This window comes from Natator depressus, chromosome 3, assembly GCF_965152275.1.
Source record: "Natator depressus isolate rNatDep1 chromosome 3, rNatDep2.hap1, whole genome shotgun sequence".
In the NCBI taxonomy this organism is placed as follows: Eukaryota; Metazoa; Chordata; order Testudines; family Cheloniidae; genus Natator; species Natator depressus.
This window is the reverse complement of record NC_134236.1, coordinates 112,052,175-112,070,496: the sequence shown is the minus strand read 5'-3', so window position 1 is coordinate 112,070,496 and position 18,322 is coordinate 112,052,175. Positions and strand designations below refer to the sequence as shown.

General features: G+C 39.9%; 1 protein-coding gene across 2 annotated transcripts in view; it reads right to left on the bottom strand.

Moving 5' to 3' along the window:
- Window positions 1–18,322, bottom strand: part of STXBP5 (syntaxin binding protein 5) — a 181,009-nt gene that overhangs the window by 35,776 nt on the left and 126,911 nt on the right. For both annotated transcript variants that reach the window (XM_074948582.1, XM_074948583.1), the window contains exons 17-19: window positions 16,371–16,496; window positions 13,448–13,599; window positions 2,060–2,125 (exon numbers count right to left, since the gene is read on the bottom strand). In XM_074948582.1, coding sequence (XP_074804683.1) covers window positions 2,060–2,125; window positions 13,448–13,599; window positions 16,371–16,496 — 344 coding nt within the window. The remainder of the gene's footprint in view (window positions 1–2,059; window positions 2,126–13,447; window positions 13,600–16,370; window positions 16,497–18,322) is intronic.

Genomic DNA, 18,322 nt, shown 5'->3' with positions numbered 1-18,322 from the left:
GTAGAATTAATCTACTAATCATGTCCTGGTCAAATTCCAATTCCATTCTCAATTTGCCCTTCTGAAAAGGAAAATCTTAACTGTTGACAGATTGACAGTCTGATGATGTACATTGAAACACTGAATACAGTTTGAATGTGTGTCAAAACAAAATTGCCAACTCAAACTTAATTGTCAATTCAGAAATTAAGTTTAATACTTTATAAAAAGTTTTCCTGATAAAGTTAAAAAAAAAAAAGGATATTTTGTTTTGTTATACATTCACATGGGTGATAAAGATGACACCTCTTGTCTAAGTGTGAGGGGGCAATAAGGAGGTGTTTTCAGTTAATGGCATTCAACTTTTGAACTTGCATACTCCATTGGTCCAACAGAGGCAGTCTACATTTACAGCGCTGCAACAGAGCTCCTGTAGTGCTTAGTGAAGATGTTACCTACGTTGACAGGAGAACTTCTCCAATTGGTGTAGGTACTCTACCTCCCCAAGAGGTGGTAGCTATGTTGATGGGAGAAGCCCTCTCATTGAGATAGCATTGTCTACACTGGGTATAACTGTGTCACTCAAGGGCATGATTTTCTACACCCCGGAGCAACTTAGCTATACCAACGTAAGTTTGTAGTGTCAACCAGAGCAGAGTATGAATTTGTTGACATTCTGGGATCCCTAAAAGGCATATCCTTTTTACCCAAGCTTTCAATAAGGGCTTTAGGCTATAGAGGGTATAAATAGGATCAAAGACTTTGGTATTTAGTATTCTTTATAAGCTGTTGTGGTAAGGATCATTCATAATGGCATTAGTTTATTCATGAGATGAATTCATTTTAATATACGTTCCCACCCAGTCCTTTTAGGCACTTTTTAAATATCCAGATAAAATAAATCTGCAATTTTAAATCCTAATCTGCCTCATCAGATTTTCTGAGGGAGAATGAGTAAAATGATAGCTCCCATTAAGAGTCTGATGAAAGTGATGGGAAAGCGAAACAGTGACAGATATTTCTAGACACTTTTTAAAATTCATTTTTAATACTATATATATTCATTATGAGTGCATTCTTAAGTATCTGGAAGAGCGGGGCCCTAATGAGTTATTATTCATTAAACTTTTGAGCTATTAGAGTGAATCACCGCAGTTCTCCTTTAAAAATCCAGCTCCAGTGTAATGGAAAAGCCAACTTATTTGGACTGGGGAGCTCCTATTTTGGAAGTCTGCTAGCTTCCAGAAAATTCTGAGAGCCTGACAAAAATTTTCAGCTACCACCCTCATGAGAAAATGGCAGTAAACTCACACTATAAAAGTCAGTCAAAAATAGCTTTCCCCAAAAACCAGGATTTTTTTCCCTTTATCAAAGAGATTTTACCATGTAAACCTGTATTAAAAACAGAAAAACCTTAGCAGTACCAGTTGGAACTTGTGATTTGCACAGATATGGAAACTACTTAAACTATTATTGTAGTCACAAGTTGCAAGTGTGTTATATTACCGGAATCTCAGGAGCTCCACACTGCAATCTCTAGCCAAGATCCCTTTTCCTCCCTGGCTGTGAAGTAAATATATATATATCTATGATAGCCTTTTTCTTTCCATCGTGTTGTATTCATTTTGCCATATATTATACACACACAACACACACGCACACACACTAGTGATTGACAAAATTAATAGGAAAAGCACTCATAAAATATACTGTAGCATGAGACCGTCACTTTCCTCACAGCCTCATAGATAGCATGTATTTCTAATCTAAGAATATCTTTGCCTGTGTGCTGTCTCCCTGAAGCATAACTATTTGAAACTCACACATGCCACTTGACTCATCCTTACTAGAAACTAGGTTTATATTTCCAAGTCAGATAAATTGTCCTTGATTTAAACCAGAATTCTGTAATGGTTAATGAAATCTTAAATGGCAAAATGAATACAACATGATGGAAAGAAAAAGCTAACAGACTGTTTCTATATAATTACTTAGCAAGCATTTCTGGCACAACTTAGAACAATGCGTGTCACATTCTGTACAACTATAATGTTAAAGTATTTGAAAAAACTGTAGTTACCCGAAGTGGGTGACTTGCAGCGATCCTCCGGCACTGTAGTCCCTTCATTAATATCACAAAGACCTGCTAAAAAATACAAAGAACAATTTAAAATAAAAAATAAAATTGCTGTTTACAATCTTTCCTGAACTAGAACTTGTGAATTTTTAGCCTCTATATTACACTAAGCAAGTGTTTCTCCCACTTGACAGGGGGAGTGAGGGGAGATTTTTATTTATTTATTTTTTTTTACAAGTCTTTCACTTAAGAGGCTGACCTCAGTTACAGCACTAAAATAGTCTGTTTGACAGAAGAATTATAGTATTACCTCAGAAATACTGAAACTTTTCACTAGATTTTTTTAATCAATTCGTCAATATTTAATCAGAAAAATAATATTTGGCAAACATTTAAGAAAAAAGTATAGCCATATATAATCAGAGAACGTTGTTTATTTAATTAGATATGTGCATTGAACATGTATACTGTCCAAAACAAAAGAGTAAAGTATGATCTAAAATGTTATTTAAGTGAAATAAGAAAACTAATGTATGTTTGTGATAAAATCAGGTGAATAGGAGGATTTCAATATTAAGGAATTCTATAAAATACTTTAAGATTAACATGTGACCACTATTGTGTATTTTAAAATAATTTCTACTTTCCTTTTTTGGGGAAAAGTTATACTATATTCCTGAAGCCACACTTAGGTGATCCTTTACCATTGGTTTTTCAACAGAACTCACTGATTTCATTTAAGAAATGGATTGATGATATAAGGTGGTTATGGTTTATTTTTGGGGAGTGAAATTATTTTTCCCCTGTTGAGGACTTTCATATAACACTCAATATGACACCATCATCATACAAATCACAAGACTGTAGTTACAAGATTCTTTCACTGAAAGAAATGATAACTTTGCACACTTAAAGAATGCAGAATTAGATGCAAAGAAGGAAGTCAAACCATAGGGATCCCATATGTTGCATACTGCCAACTGGAGATACAAATGGAGTTTTTGATCCCCGGTTTTCTTTATGACTTGACAAATGATGTGTTGAAATTTAAATATCAGGGGGTAGCCATGTCAGTCTGCATCCACAAAAACAACAAGGAGTCCAGTGGCACCTTAAAGACTAACAGATTTATTTGGGCATAAGCTTTCATGGGCTAGAACCCACTTCATGTTCTAGCCCACAAAAGCTTATGCCCAAATAAATCTGTTAGTCTTTAAGGTGCCACCGGACTCCCTGTTGGAAATTTAAAGTTACCAGTTATGCTTTTTGTTTTTGTTTTTTATTAAAAGCTTTCACTACTTTTTTAAGAATATTAACCTTCTCAGAGGATCTGTTATGATGGACCATGCTAATCTAAATACAAGTACTAATTGCACAAATGAAACACAACTGAATCATTTGTTAGAAGAAAGTATCTGCATGTGCAGAACAAGATTTTCAACACAGTGCAATCATAGTTTAGTGTCTGAACCTTCTTCGGAAAAAACCCCACAAATGTGTTGAGACTATTGAGGAGATGGGGAGGGTTACACACGCCAAGTCAGAACAGACAGAATCAAGTTGTACCCACTTGTACCTGTGCAACTCTACTGACTTCAGTGTGTTTGCATTGTTGATATAGAGGGCAAAAGTAGGTGCAAGAAGCAGTTTTTCTTATTTCAAAACTCTGGGGTACTTAGTTGTTATCTTCTGGAGTCTGGGTTAACAAATGAATATTTTCTGAATGTCAAAACCAAAGACTTATCCTGTGAGGAAAAGAGTTACTTAGCCTTACTGTTACTATGGTTCTTCAAAATGTTGTCATCAATGTGGATCCCACTCAAGGTATGCACCTTCTCTTGAACTGCATTTTCCATTGGGCCACACCTGCACTATGCATGTTCTCATAGAAATCATAGAACTGGAAGGGACCTCGAGAGGTCATCTAGTCCAATCCCCTGCATTCAAGGCAGGACTAAGTATTATCTGGACTCAGACTTTAAGGTCAGAAGGGACCATTATGATCGTCTAGTCTGCATAACGCAGGCCACAGAATCTCACCCATCCACTCCTGTAACAAGCCTCTGACCTATGTCTGAGCTATTGAAATCCTCAACTCATGGTTTAAAGACTTCAAGGTGCAGAGAATCCTCCAGCAAGTGCCCCTTCCCCCTTGCTGCAGAGGAAGGCGAAAAAACCCCAGGGCCTCTGCCAATCTGCCCTGGAGGAAAATTCCTTCCCGACCCCAAATATAGCGATCAGCTAAACCCTGAGCATGTGGGCAAGACTCACCAGCCAGACACCCAGGAAAGAATTCTCTGTAGTAACTCAGATCCCACCCTATCTAGTGTCCCATCACAGGCCATTGGGCATATTTACAGCTAATAGTCAAAGATCAATTAATTGCCAAAATTAGGTTATCCCATCACACCATCCATAAACTTGTCAAGCTTAGTCTTGAAGCCAGATATGTCTCTTGCCTCCACTGCTCCCCTTGGAAGACTATTCCAGAACTTCACTTCTCTGATGGTTAGTCCAACCGACAACTGTTTGTCCAACCCTGCTCTTAAAAATCCCCAATGATGAAGATTCCACCACCTCCCTAGGAAATTTATTTCAGTGCTTACCCACTCTGACAGTTAGGAAGTTTTTCTTAATGTCCAACCTAAACCGCCTGTAGCGAGGCAACGACTCACTGGTGTGGCACCTTCTGCTGGTAGTCTTGGGAATTAGCTCTTCCAGCCTGGAGTGCCCTCTGCAAGCCGGTGTCTCGCCTGCAGCTGGCCCAGTGTCCCTCCCAGACTCCAGTTCCCCCTTTCCCTTGGGGTTCTGCCCCAGCAGTACCCCCACACATCCCCTTCCTGGGGAACCCCCAACCCTCTAAACCCACCTTGCCTCAGTGGCTACTGCCAGTCATCATCTAGCCCCCGCTCACTGGGGCAGACTGCAGTGTAATGGCCACTCATCACTGGCAAGGGGTTAAGACCAGCTGCCTCTGCCTATTCCCAGGCTGCCCCTCTGCAGACCCCGTACCTTTCTGGGCCTTTACCAAGGCCTGCAGTCTGGAGGTTTACCAGGCTGGAGCTCCCCAGCTCCCTTTACCCTTCCCCAGCACTGCTCCACTTAAGGTATCTCGCTCTCAGGCAGCTAGCCCTTCCCACTCCAGGGCTAGAGTGAGACTCCTTTGAGTTCCTGGCTCACAGCGCTTTTATAGGGCCAGCTGTGGCCTGATTGGGCATGGCCCCAGCTGTGGCTGCTTCCCCCAGTCAGCCTAGCTCTTCCCAGCCACAGCCCTCTCCAAGGCTGCTTTTACTATTGGCTCCCCCAGGCAGCCCTCTCTCCAAAGGCTGTTTTAACCCCTTCAGGGCCAGAGTGGAGTGACTACCCTGCTACACCGCCCTTGCTGCAATTTAAGCCCATTGCTTCTTGTCCTATCCTCAGAGGTTAAGAACAATTTTTCTCCCTCCTTCTTGTAACAAAATTTTATGTACTTGAAAACTATCATCATGTCCCCTTTCAGCCTTCTCTTCTCCAGACTAAACAAACCCAATTTTTTTAATCTTCCCTCACAGGTCGTGTTTTCTAGACTTTTAATCGTTTTTGTTGCTCTTCTCTGGACTTTCTCCAATTTGTCCACATCTTTCCTGAAATATGGTGCCCAGAACTGGACTCAATACTCCAGCTGAGGTCTAATCAGCATGGAGTAGAGCGGAAGAATTACTTCTGGTGTCTTGCTTACAATACTCCTGCTAATACATCCCAGAATTATGTTTTCTTTTTTTGCTACAGAGTTACACTGTTGACTCATATTTAGTTTGTGATCCATTATGACGTCCAGATCTCTCTCCACAGTACTACTTCCAAAACAGTCATTTCCCATTTTGTATGTGTGCAGCTGATGGTCCCTTCCTAAGTGGAGTACTTTGCATTTGTCCTTATTGAATTGCATCCTGTTTACTTCAGACTATTTCTCCAGTTTGTCCAGATCATTTTGAATTTTAATCCTATCCTCCAAAGCACTTGCAACCCCTCCCAGCTTGGTATCGTCCGCAAACTTTAAGTGTACTCTCTATGCCATTATCTAAATCATTGATGAAGATATTGAACAGAACCGGACCCAGAACCGATCCCCGCTGGACCCCCTCGTTATGCCCTTCCAGCATGACTGTGAATCGCTGATAACTACTCTCCAGGAATGATTTTCCAACCAGTTATGCACCCACCTTATAATAGCTCCATCTAGGTTGTATTTCCCTAGTTTGTTTATGAGAAGATCATGCGAGACAGTATCAAAAGCCTTACTAAAGTCAAGATATACCACACCTACACTTCCCCTCTCCCCCATCCACAAGTCTTGTTACCCTGTCAAAGAAAGCTATCAGGTTGGTTTGACACGATTTGTTCTTGACAAATCCATGCTGACTGTTATTTATCACCTTATCTTCTAGGTGTTTGCAAATTGATTGCTTAATTATTTGCTCCATTATCTTTCCAGGTACAGAAGTTAAGCTGACTGGTCTGTAATTCCCTGGGTTGTCCTTATTTCCCTTTTTATAGGCGGGCACTATAGAAGCACTATGAGTTTCTACCCCACTACAGTGATGTTAACACTGCCTTTTCAAACTTGGCATCTGGTCTTGCAGCTAGGTCAAGAGCACAAGTCTTAACAAAAGCCAGGGGATTACTCTAGGTAGCTTCCTTATAGATTTCAGACACGGGAATGTTCCAGAAACAGGCAGAGGAAGCAGCTTGTCTACTAACAGAGTGACCTTTGAAATTTGGAGGGAAAGGTTTATCAGCCATTTCATAGCAGAATGATATGCACTATGTGGTCCATTTTGATATTCTCTGGCAGAGGAAAGCTTGACTCTTCAAAACACCAAAGATGGCAATAAAGAGATGAGAAGCCGGGCTGAGGAGCTTTGTAATTTAACAAGACCCTTTCAATGTCCAAATTGTGGAGTGGTTTCCCTCCACAAGAGTGAGGTTTAGGGGAGAAAACAGATAAACTGTTGGACTGGTTCAAATGAAATTCCAAAACCCCTTAAGGGATAAACTTAGGATGAAGTCTCAATACCACCTTATGCCTGTACAATGTTGGGTAAAGGGGTATCAACAATAAGAGCCTGGAGTTCACTGACCCTGCAGCTGATGTGATAGCAACTAAGAGTATCATCTTGAGAGTGAGGTCGTGTAAGCAGCATTCAGAAAGTGGCTTCAAAAGGGGGCTCCATGAGGTTTGCAAGGACAATATTAAGATTCCAAGTAGGAGGGTTCTTGGACGCATGAGTAAGTATGCAGTAACCCTTTCAGGAATCTGGTTACTGTGGGCTGTGAGTAAACTGAACATAACTGAACAAGTGGATGGCATACAGAGACTGCTGGTAAGGTGGTGCTTTATGTACCTGAATGAAAAGCCAGGTTTGTAGGGATGCAGCCCCAGAAGGAAGCACTGGGAGGGACTGAGTACTGGTCACAAGCAGGTTTATGGGACTGCAGCTGGGGAAGGCACGTCCCCACATTTCTTTTCCTGGCTGCCGTCTCACAAATCTGCCTGTAGAGCTGGGTCCTTTTTTCTCAAAAAATGTTGTCAATAAATGGTATGCTGTTGCCTACATACCATTTACATTAAAGTCAATGGGACAGTATTGGTTCCTGGCAAAATCTTGTTATTAACTGGATGCTGTCAATATCCACGTAGCTATTAAGTGGACTCCACTGTAATATATTGCAAATGTGTTGTCTGTTAAGAACTGCGGCGTGGAATTCTGTAGTACAGCCAGTAATGCTATGCAAGGTAACCTGATCACTTGCAGCTCTGGCACGTTTTGTGAAAGGACACATCTTTTTCAGCCTATATTCCATGTATCTGGAGGTGATTCAGGTGGGCACCCCAACCTGTTCCAGACACATCCATAATCAGTGCAGTTGTGGGAGGCGGGGGCGAGAAGACCCTTCTGACTGTTTTTGGGATTAACCACCAGGTCAGTCCTGATAGGACCACTGACAGTAATGCTGATAATGCTGAGTAGTATGGTGGGACCACAACTCATACTCACCTGATGTTTTGTAGGAGAATGGACGGACTTTAGCCAGGCTTATAATGGATGTGGGTGAAATCTGGCAAGCAGTGTCATCTAAATGCAGGCTGACATATGCTAGGCCATATGACATAAGACCTTTTGACTTTTCACCAACTTTTTAAAATATTCCAAAAAATGTTCATCTTGTTAATTCATTAACTGATACATTTTACATAGTACATCAATGTTCTTTCTACAAAAAATACACACATATAAAGAAACACCACAGACATAAGGCTAATAGTGAGGTAGGGCAGCTATAGCTCCTTCCTTTTACAGCTAGTTTTGTTCCTTCATTTGGTCAGAGCATAATGGAAGAGGTTGATGAAAATGCAAGCGATTTCTCCCGTCAGCAGTTCTCATCCCTACCAACTCTGGAAGAAACAGATTTAACGTACAATAGCAGTATGTTTTGCTGTCACAACAGCATCATGCTGACTGAACCTAGTTTGCTTAAATGAGATAAAAGGCCAGAAATCCTCTTGGCTACATACTCAAAGTACACACATCTGTGTTGTGATGCCATGATTTTAAAATAAATTTTGAAACTGGTGCTCCCATTGCAGAGAATAGCAAGGTATTTTCAGTTTCTCTTCCTGCAGCAATAGTATCAGTAAATTTACATGAATGGTTATTTAAGGGAGATGGGTAAGAGCAAGACTACTAAGAAGAACATAAGTCGGTTATGAGCACACTACTGCTGCTGAAGATGTGCTAGGCATAAAAATGCATTTCAAGTACTAAATTTTTAGATTTCTTAAAAACATCAAATTTCCACATCAAAAACCACTTTCCAAATAAACCACTTCCTTTCAAAGCTCAAACAAGACCATGTTAATAGTTTGCATTTTGAAACCAGGTTATACTTGAGTCAGGGATGCTGCAAATAAAAAAAAATTCTGATAATTTCACACAGCTCTACCTTATAAGATATTTTACTTCTTTGATAGTTCTATTTAAACATAAAACTATCAATTACGAAACACTATTGCTGTGTAATTTTTTGCAAGTAATAAGAGATTAAGTTAAATGTAACAATCTCTATACTGATGAATCAGATGAAGTGGGTTTTAGCCCACGAAAGCTTATTCCCAAATAAATTTGTTAGTCTCTAAGGTGCCACAAGGATTCCTCGTTGTTTTAATCTCTATACTGGTATGCATTGTGCTTCTGTCTTAGAGATGACCACAAAACACAAAAAAACAAAAAAATATGTTAATGGTGTGTTTGGAGGAAACCTTTTCCATTCTTTAAAATATTCTTCTATAAAATCTGCATTAGTAGAGATTAAACATTTGACTTAAATTAATTATCCGTACTAAGGCACGTGGATTTATTTATCAGAGACCCACATGCCTTAGTGGATACAAAGGATTAGGTAATTGCATGGTTGCTCGAACAGTTTCCTCTCTCCCGGCAAAAAAATACATGCCAACAGCTGGAAGCTAGAGATTAATTTAGCAAGCAAACAAGTTTTTAAAAAGTTTAATTAAAGTACATCTCTTTCTTCTCATAAGACAAAACAGTCTTCTATGTGATCAGTTATTCTCCTCTCCCTCATTTAAAAAATAAAATAAAAAACAAGAATGAGATTCTGTGTCGCACCTTTTTGAAGTACAGCACAGAATAAGCTGCCCTGGGGAAGGGTTTTATGCTTGCTTTGCACCCGCTTGATTATGGAGTATTCTGGGGGCTGGAGCAGGTCTAACATTTTATTCAGTTCTGTGGGTCTGTCTAAGTCATGGCAGCCTCCTGTGGGTGCCCTATGTGCTGTAGTGCTGCCCTGCATCTCTGCAGTGCTATGTGCTATGGCCCTGCCTAGATGTACTGTGAGCTCCAGCCACGTATGCTTGAGCTCATTAGGGAGTCCTAAGGAGGCACTCTTACGACCATCTTTCACAGTTCCTGTATCTGGGGAATCCTCCCATGCCCTCAACCAAATGTATTTCGGTGGTGCCACAAGTAAAAGATATGGTACACGTATATGATTGAACAAATCATGCCAAAATCAGTTTCTAAAACTAGAGACATAAGGTGGGTGAGGTAATATCCTTTATTGGACCAACTTCTGTTGGTAAGAAAAGATATTACACTCATCCACCTTGTGTCTAATATCCTGGGACTGACACAGCTACACCACCACTTTCTAAAACTAGACAGTTATTTAAATGGACTAACAAAAAATTCATGGTGTGTGAACAGCAAGTTATTTACATCAAATTCAGATGTTCAAAAATATTTTATTGCCATTAAATGACTGACTTATATGAGAGGTGCGAAGTTTTTTCACAGACTCTGAATAGAAGTTAAAAAGGCCGCACATACAAGGAGCCACAGTCAGCATACCTTAATGAAGCAATGAAAAAAGGAAAGACTAGACACAAAAACCTACTGAATAACTTGAATAATCAGGATTATATAATGCTTTTGCCAGGCAGACAAACTGTTAGTAAGTGCAACTAAAGTCTGAAGAAAAAAAAAGTCTAAATATCTGAATTCACACTACAAGTCAAGATTCACACAAGTGAAGATTCTCTTTTCATTATCTTTATGAGCCTGGATATTTGGATATGTCAGCTAATAAACGTGTACACAGATGTGAAAGAAGGGTTCAGTTAATCACGCTGACAAGATGTTACAGTGACAAAGACCAAGAGCACTAAACAAGTAGTTTCTAGCGTCTCCTAGAGCGACTTGTAATCTGACTATATAAAAGCAGTATTTAAGATTACTAACATTTTTCCCTTACAACCTAAAATATTAAGCCTATCAGACTGCCTGTTTTGATCATATCCCATGGAGGTGAGGAGGGAAGTTTCTGTTCTTTTAAAATGAAACGTCTATCCATTAAGGAAAATAAAGGACTAAAAATCTTTGAAATGCTTTATAATACAGTAGGTAATACAAGCAGCAATTGGTGCTTTTCTTAGTTTTGTGTCCACAGTTCAACTACTGAACTTCATTTTGTAGTTATTTTGATGTTTCTCAAACCAATGATTTACTATCAAGAAATACCTACCTCAGTTACAGCATCTATAAATCTAAAAAAAGAATGGTGCATATGTGACACTGTACCTCAAGATAGCAACCTGGAGCCCCCATATTCACCACCGTCATATGATTATGATAGATTTTGTACCAAGTATGCCTTCTGAGGTATCATTTAAAAAGTATTGATCTGTTGAACGTTAATATCCTATCAGATTGAATATACTATCACTGTATGTGAAGTTATAAAGTTTTCCTATATGTTGTGAGAAACACCCACAGCTTTCAGTTGCAACAAAGAAGCAACCATCATGGTCCAGACAGGTATTAAAGGCTCATCAAGAAGAATCTACTATCCCGGAGTCTTCCCAGAGAAGGCAGGTATGCAATGGGGACTGTGTGACCAATAGGGACTGCCTGACCCCCCCATGTCACAGCAAGGATTTTTCTAGCTGCTGGAAGAAAGTATAAAAAGGGGACCGTAACATCACCACTTGTCTCTCTTTCCCCTCCCCCATCCATCTCAACACCTGTAAGATCCTCTGGAAGACAAAGACTTGAAAACTAGGGAGATTAGTCCCAGGCTGGAAGGGAGTCCAGTCTGCGTACTAAGGAACTGTAAACATCTGTTAGGGTGAGAGACAGCTTGATTAAAATCTTGCTTAGTCTGTTAAGGTTAGAAATAAAAATAGAAACTTAGTGTAAATTCTAAGGTAACCAACTTTGATCTCTATGCCCGCTAATTATAATCACTTAAAATCCGTCTTTCTGTAGTTAATTATCTGTTTTATATTGTATTTTACCTGAAACAGTGTGTTTTTGGTTGAAGTACTTGGGGAATCTCAGCTCAGATTACAAAGGTTGGTGCATGTCAACTTTCCTATGAACCTTGAGCAGTGTAAGACAGTATATTTCAGGGGTTCAAGGCTGGGAGCTGGGGTGACTGGCTGGTGCTTCTCTCTGTAAAATTCATGAGTGGCTCAGGGATTATTCATGCAATTTAGCTGGGTGTGTGGCTCTACATACTGACGGCTGAGTGATCACAGTGTCTGGAGGGGTTTTGCTACTTAACACTGGCGTAGCTTTGTGAGACACCCTAGGTCGGAGAATTAAGGAGGCACAGCGATCCCACAATTCCAGGTTGTACCCCAGGGATCCTGCCACAGTGTGAAACACTTGAGATAAAAGAAGAAGATGCTTGAATCTTCTCCTGGCTCATTTCATCTGAACCAAAACTATCACTGGATGAAATTTTTCAAATAATTCCTTTTTCACTGAAAAGTGGCCATTTTGAGGTAACAATTTTTTTCATGCACACTTTATCATTTATCATTTTCAAAATAACATTTTTTCATTTAAAAAAATCCACCATGTAACTAAGCTGAACAAAAAATTGTTTTTCAAAAATATTAGCTGTTTTTATTTCAGAAATTATATGAAGAATTTGAACAAAGGTCACAGCAATTTAAGAAAAACAGAATAGCGATTTCAACTCCTCCCCTCCACACCTAATTTTTTGACACGACCTATTTTACAAGTTTGGTTTTGCAAATTTAAAATATCCATTTATATTTCATACCCTGAGGTTTCCCCTCTGAGAAGAGCACAATGAGGCCAGATAATTATGGACATTCCTAGTGATAAGAAATTTTAAACTGATAGCAGCAGAAGCAAAGGTAGCCAGTTGTGATGTCCCTTCTATGCTGAGAAAAGTGGTATACGTAAGTGTGAGAAGATTGGTGGGGAGAGCAGACATGACAGGGAAATTGCAAGATATTGTCTAGGCATATTTACAAAACTCTGACAATTATAAAGCTATGTTGGTTATTTAATTAAGATCTTTTAAAGTTCTTATAACTTTTGTATTTAATTTATACTTCTATGAATGTGTACAATGCTTTTCTATCTTTTGCTTAAGGTGCTTTTAACACAAATTAAAAACACTACTGATCACAATAAAAACAGCAAGTACTTCCCCACCATAAAGCTCAGTCTACAACAAAGCTTAGTCTCATATCACAAATACAACTTAACAACAAGAGAAAAATGACATCTGGGGTCAGTCAGGGAGGATGGGACAAAAATGCAGGAGGAGTCTAGCATAGATCCTCTCAGATACCTCTGATTCAAGATATTGAATTGTGAAGAATCATCATTATGAGAATGCAAATACAAACCAATGTTCCATTAATTATTCTCAAAGATCAGACATGTAACATTCATACAAAAATATACATTTTGTGTTGCTAATGTGCTTATATTCAAAGTGGTGACTGACAGCCCAACTATGAGTTATGGAGAAAGATACCATTGTTGAAATGCAACATCCAGCGATTCTTACCTCCTGATGGTTGCCGAGATTTGCGAGGAGATCGAGGTTCCCTACGATAGGGATCATTAGAGCCATACAATTCAATGGTGCCAAGGTTCAAGAGCACTGTCTTCTGCAGGTAATCAACCATTGCAATACCATTACAATTGCCAAAAACTACTCTGGAAGAAGAAGAGTAGGAGGAAAGATTAAGGCTCCAATAAAGTTGCCAATAAGTCAAATGTTGCTATTGTTTTTATTCTCGTATGTAGTACTGTCCTTGACAAAAAATTATAAAAACACTTTTTATTTTAAATGGATCTTTTGAATGAACCTGAAAAAGGATTAAAAAAATACTTGGGTGAACTAGTATTTTAAAGTGCAGTTCACTGCTCTAGAAAGTGACTAAAAATAGTACTTTCTCCTCAATAAACCAGCTTCCTGTAGCTACAGAGTTCACTTACCAAAGAGAGAATTTGAATAGTTTTTACTCCTGTTTGACTCTGCAGAGCCAACATAGATAGCTATGTGACAATTAACTGGATTTAATTATGACTTGTTCATCAACAACACAATTGCTGATATTTGAGTCTAAAGGAATCTCTAATAATATCCAGATTCTAACTGGGGTTTGTAGAGCTGGCATTTAGCAGAACGATCATTTTATTTGCAAAATGAGCAAATTTAAATCAGAAAGAATTTCTACAACTCATTTTATAAAATCCACTTTTTTACAGTAGATGCTTTTCTTCTACAGTTAAGTTTCATCTCTAGAATTTAGATTTCCCTGTATACCTTTTTTTTTTTTTGAAGCTCAATATACATTTATGGTGTTATATAAATAGATATAATTACCATAGGCCAAATAATTGGGCAAATTTCCTAATGAAAGATTCTCTTAAAGAAGCCCCCCTCCAACCCCCGAGACACTGTTCCCTTCACTATAATGGATGCAAAATGTACTCTCTCTAATGCTGCCAATACAATTCCTTTTGGTCATTTACTTTATTATTTTAGTGAGAATAACTACCATTACTATGAGGAAAAGGTCTACTGAAGTTCCTTTTAGAAATCTCTATTTTAATGAACTTATAACTTGCTCTTAGCTAAAACAAGGCAGCTGGACAGGATTCTTTTAAATCTATTACACACAAACTCACATATAACTCTGTACATTTTAAGATTTTTGGTGCACAAAAAAAATCTGAAATTTCCTGTTCATATAACTAAAAACATTTAAACTTTACATATAACTTTCAAGTTCTGTTCAGAGAATCGCCACCCTGCACTTAAGCAGGGAGGAGTCTGTCTGGTTGGCCAGGAGAAAGCGACAATGCTTTCTGGCTTGGGGGAGGAGGGAAGACGTAAAGCGGCTGGAAAGAGCAGTCAGCGTGGTAAATGACTCACCACATAGGAATGTAATGTTTGAAAAGGTCAGTGGGCCTTGCCCCTCCCTCCCTTTACTCAGAACAGGCTAGGCAGCACCCACCCGCCCTCCCTAATTAGGTCACAAATATGCTGGGTGTTTAGCTATATCTGGTGTGGATATTACGCTAGCCGCCACACTAAGGGGGTCTGGGAAGGAATTTTTCCCTTACCACCATATCGGCCAGCTGAAGTGGGGGGTTTTTCGCCTTCCTCGCAGCAAGTTCAGGTAGGCTCAGTTCATGCACCGCATGATAGGTGGTAGGCCAAATGTTGCAACTCTTTATTTAAGTGTATAGCGGATGTTCAGTGCAGGTACTCCATAAATTAAGGCACAAAAGAATGAAAAAATGTCTCGGAAAAGGAATTAAGGAGAAGTGCTTGGTAATTGAGCAAGCCGGGGGCAGTTGGGGACTCCGATGATTGGTACAGCAGGGAGCCAACCCCCCCCCCCCATCATTATAGTCCACCTTAACCCCCTCCTACGAGGAGGCGTGGTCAGTAAGGTCCCAGCAAGGGAATTGCTGGAGGCATCTGGATAAATAGGGGGGAGCTGTGGAAGCCCCTCCCACCCCGGAATTGGCAAGGTCCCGGCCGTGAATCTGCTGGAGGGACATAAATTTTGCATCTGCACTGCACACATTTTATCTGCCGGGTTAGTCCCAGACATCTGTCAATAATAAAGTTGCGACCTGATTAAACCCATATCTAATGTCTCCTGTCATCCTTTCAGCATAGCCAGACAAGCATCTTAATGCTTTTGTGTGTGTTTTTTTTTTTAAATAAATTCAAATAGATTAGTTTAGGATATTCAGTATCGGTTTATAAATCCAGGTTTATAAACATACTTTAAATGACTGATTATCATGGTTACCATTAAAAAGTCAGTATGTGCCAAAAGATACCACCCGTTACTATAGAACATAAGAACATAAAGGCAATACTGGGTCAGACCAAAGGTCCATCCAGCCCAGTATCCTGTCTACCAATAGTGGCCAATGCCAGGTGCCCCAGAGGGAGTGAACTTAACAGGTAAATCTAGTGATCTCTCTCCTGCCATCCATCTCCACCCTCTGACAAACGGACGCTAGGGTCACCATTCCTTACCCATCGTGGCTGATAGCCATTAATGGACTTAACCTCCATGAATGTATCCAGTTCTCTTTTAAACCCTCTTATAGTCCTAGCCTTCACAACCTCCTCAGGCAAGGAGTTCCACAGGTTGACTGTGTGCTGAGTGAAGAACTTCTTTTTATTTGTTTTAAACCTGCTACCCATTAATTTCATTTGGTGGCCCCTAGTGCTTATATAATGGGAACAAGTAAATAACTGTTCCTTATTCACTTTCTCCACACCACTCATGATTTTATATACAAGTATTGCAGCTATTTACTTTAAGAATAGAGGAAAACTGATGGCATCTCCAATATTCCTACATAGTGGGTATAAACAAATGTTGACTTTTTAGATGACAGCCACTCTAGTGAAATTTATTAGAAAACTAGTAAAAAGTACAGAATATACTTACAGGCCATAGGCAGAGTTCACTGCCAAACTGGTTATCTGCTGCGGAGGTTCTCCACTCACCCATACCAGTTGAATAACCAGTTCAATCTGGTAGCCTGCAGACTGTTTGAGGGGAGAGCTTTTTATTCTGCAATATAAATACAATGTATAACGTCTTTATATCCATCTCTCCACTTTGATACAATAGGATCTCATTAACTTGTACAAGGCAGGGAAACTGAGAATTACTGAATATTGCAATCTACCAAATGAATACACACAATATAAATAAGAATAATGCACCAAAAGTGTTCTTTTCACCTTAATTCCCATTATTTGTGATGATACTTAGATTTACTACTTAAAACAACCTGAGCAATGATTCTAAACACTGAGGGACGGGAAAGTGCAGGACAAGGGTAAACAGCACTAGTATCGTATGGTGGCTTTAGCAGAGAAATAATGTCACGGATTCTGTGTTTCTAAGAGGGGAGAATTAGGAATTGAAGCTTTAATGGAAAAAGTTTACATTGAGGAGGGATTTGAATATGATGTGTAAGTATGACTAACTGAGGTAGGCAGGGGCTTTCAGGCAAAGGTTGCTCGTATGACAGAAGGTCACAAGGCCATAGAGAATTGGTAGCACCAGAAGTTTTGGATACCCTCCCATTCAAGGGTCCCCCACTTCTCCACAAGTCACAGGCTCTTGGTGTACCCTCCATTCTCTTTTCTCCCGCACTTTAGGGTTTCTCAATGCCCCTGCCAGGAGTTCTATGCATACCCATTCTCATATACCAGGATCTCCGAATATCCCACCCCCAATATCAGAGTCTCCCATTCTCGCCCCATGACAAAGGCTCTATGTGCATCCCCCTTTCCCTATACCTGGGGTCCCCAATTTTCCCCAAACCAGGGTCGTGAGTGCCTCCTTTCCTCCCTCCCCCCATTCAAGGCTCTTCCAGTCTTCCTCCCATGGCAGGACCTCTCTGCTTGCCCCTCTTTCCCCATTCCACGGTCCCTATTCTCTCTCCCGTGCAAGAGGCTATGTGTATGTCCCCAATCCTCCTTTGCACCACCTCCAACTCCCCATTATTACTTATCTTCTTTCAGTTAGAGACAGGCTAGCAACAAGTTAAACTTAATTGGGAGGACAGTCAGAGATGAGATGGACTATTGTTGTGCTGGAAGGCATTAATGAGTGCCATCAACCAGTTGCTTGATTTACAGACAATCGCAGAGGTGCCTGAAGTTGTGGCTGGGGCAGGGGCAGGGGCAGAGGACAGGTGCTCCACGTGCCCCCCCCATGTATCCCTCTTCAGTTTTCCAATTTTCTTCAAGATCCAAAGAGTTCACTGTTGCCAAGAACATTCCCTGAAATTATGGAATGGAGTGGATGCTGTATTCAGAAGTTATGGTATTACATACAGAGAGCAGAAATGCTGAGTTGAGTGCAAGACCTTCGTACTCACAGCTCAACCAAAAATACAATAGGAGTATTTTATTATGTAAGTTAGTGCTTTATATTCTGCAATTCAATATATTGGTAGGGCATGAAAGAGCTCCCACACATAGAAAACAAGTGTGTCCACAGAATCAGTTTTTAGGCTGTGGATTTAATCCAGGATCGCAAACTAAGATGGCGTGTTTACTTTTACAACTTGGCAGCTAAAGCACATGCCAATCTAAATATTATATCTGCAAGTGAGGATTTTTAATTGGTATTGTCCTCAGGTTAAATATGGTGATCTAGAGGCATAACAACACTGCCTTTAGCAGGGTACAAATTGGGAACCCTCACTCCACTCCTGATTCCTCAAGTGAACAGCAGCTGGTATTAGAGAGACAAAGTGGGTGAGGCAATATCTTTTATTGGATCAACTTCTGTCAGTGACAGAGACAAGCTTGTGAGCTTACATGGAGCTCCTCTTCAGGTCTGGGAAATATACTCAGAATGTCACAACTAAATAGAAGGTG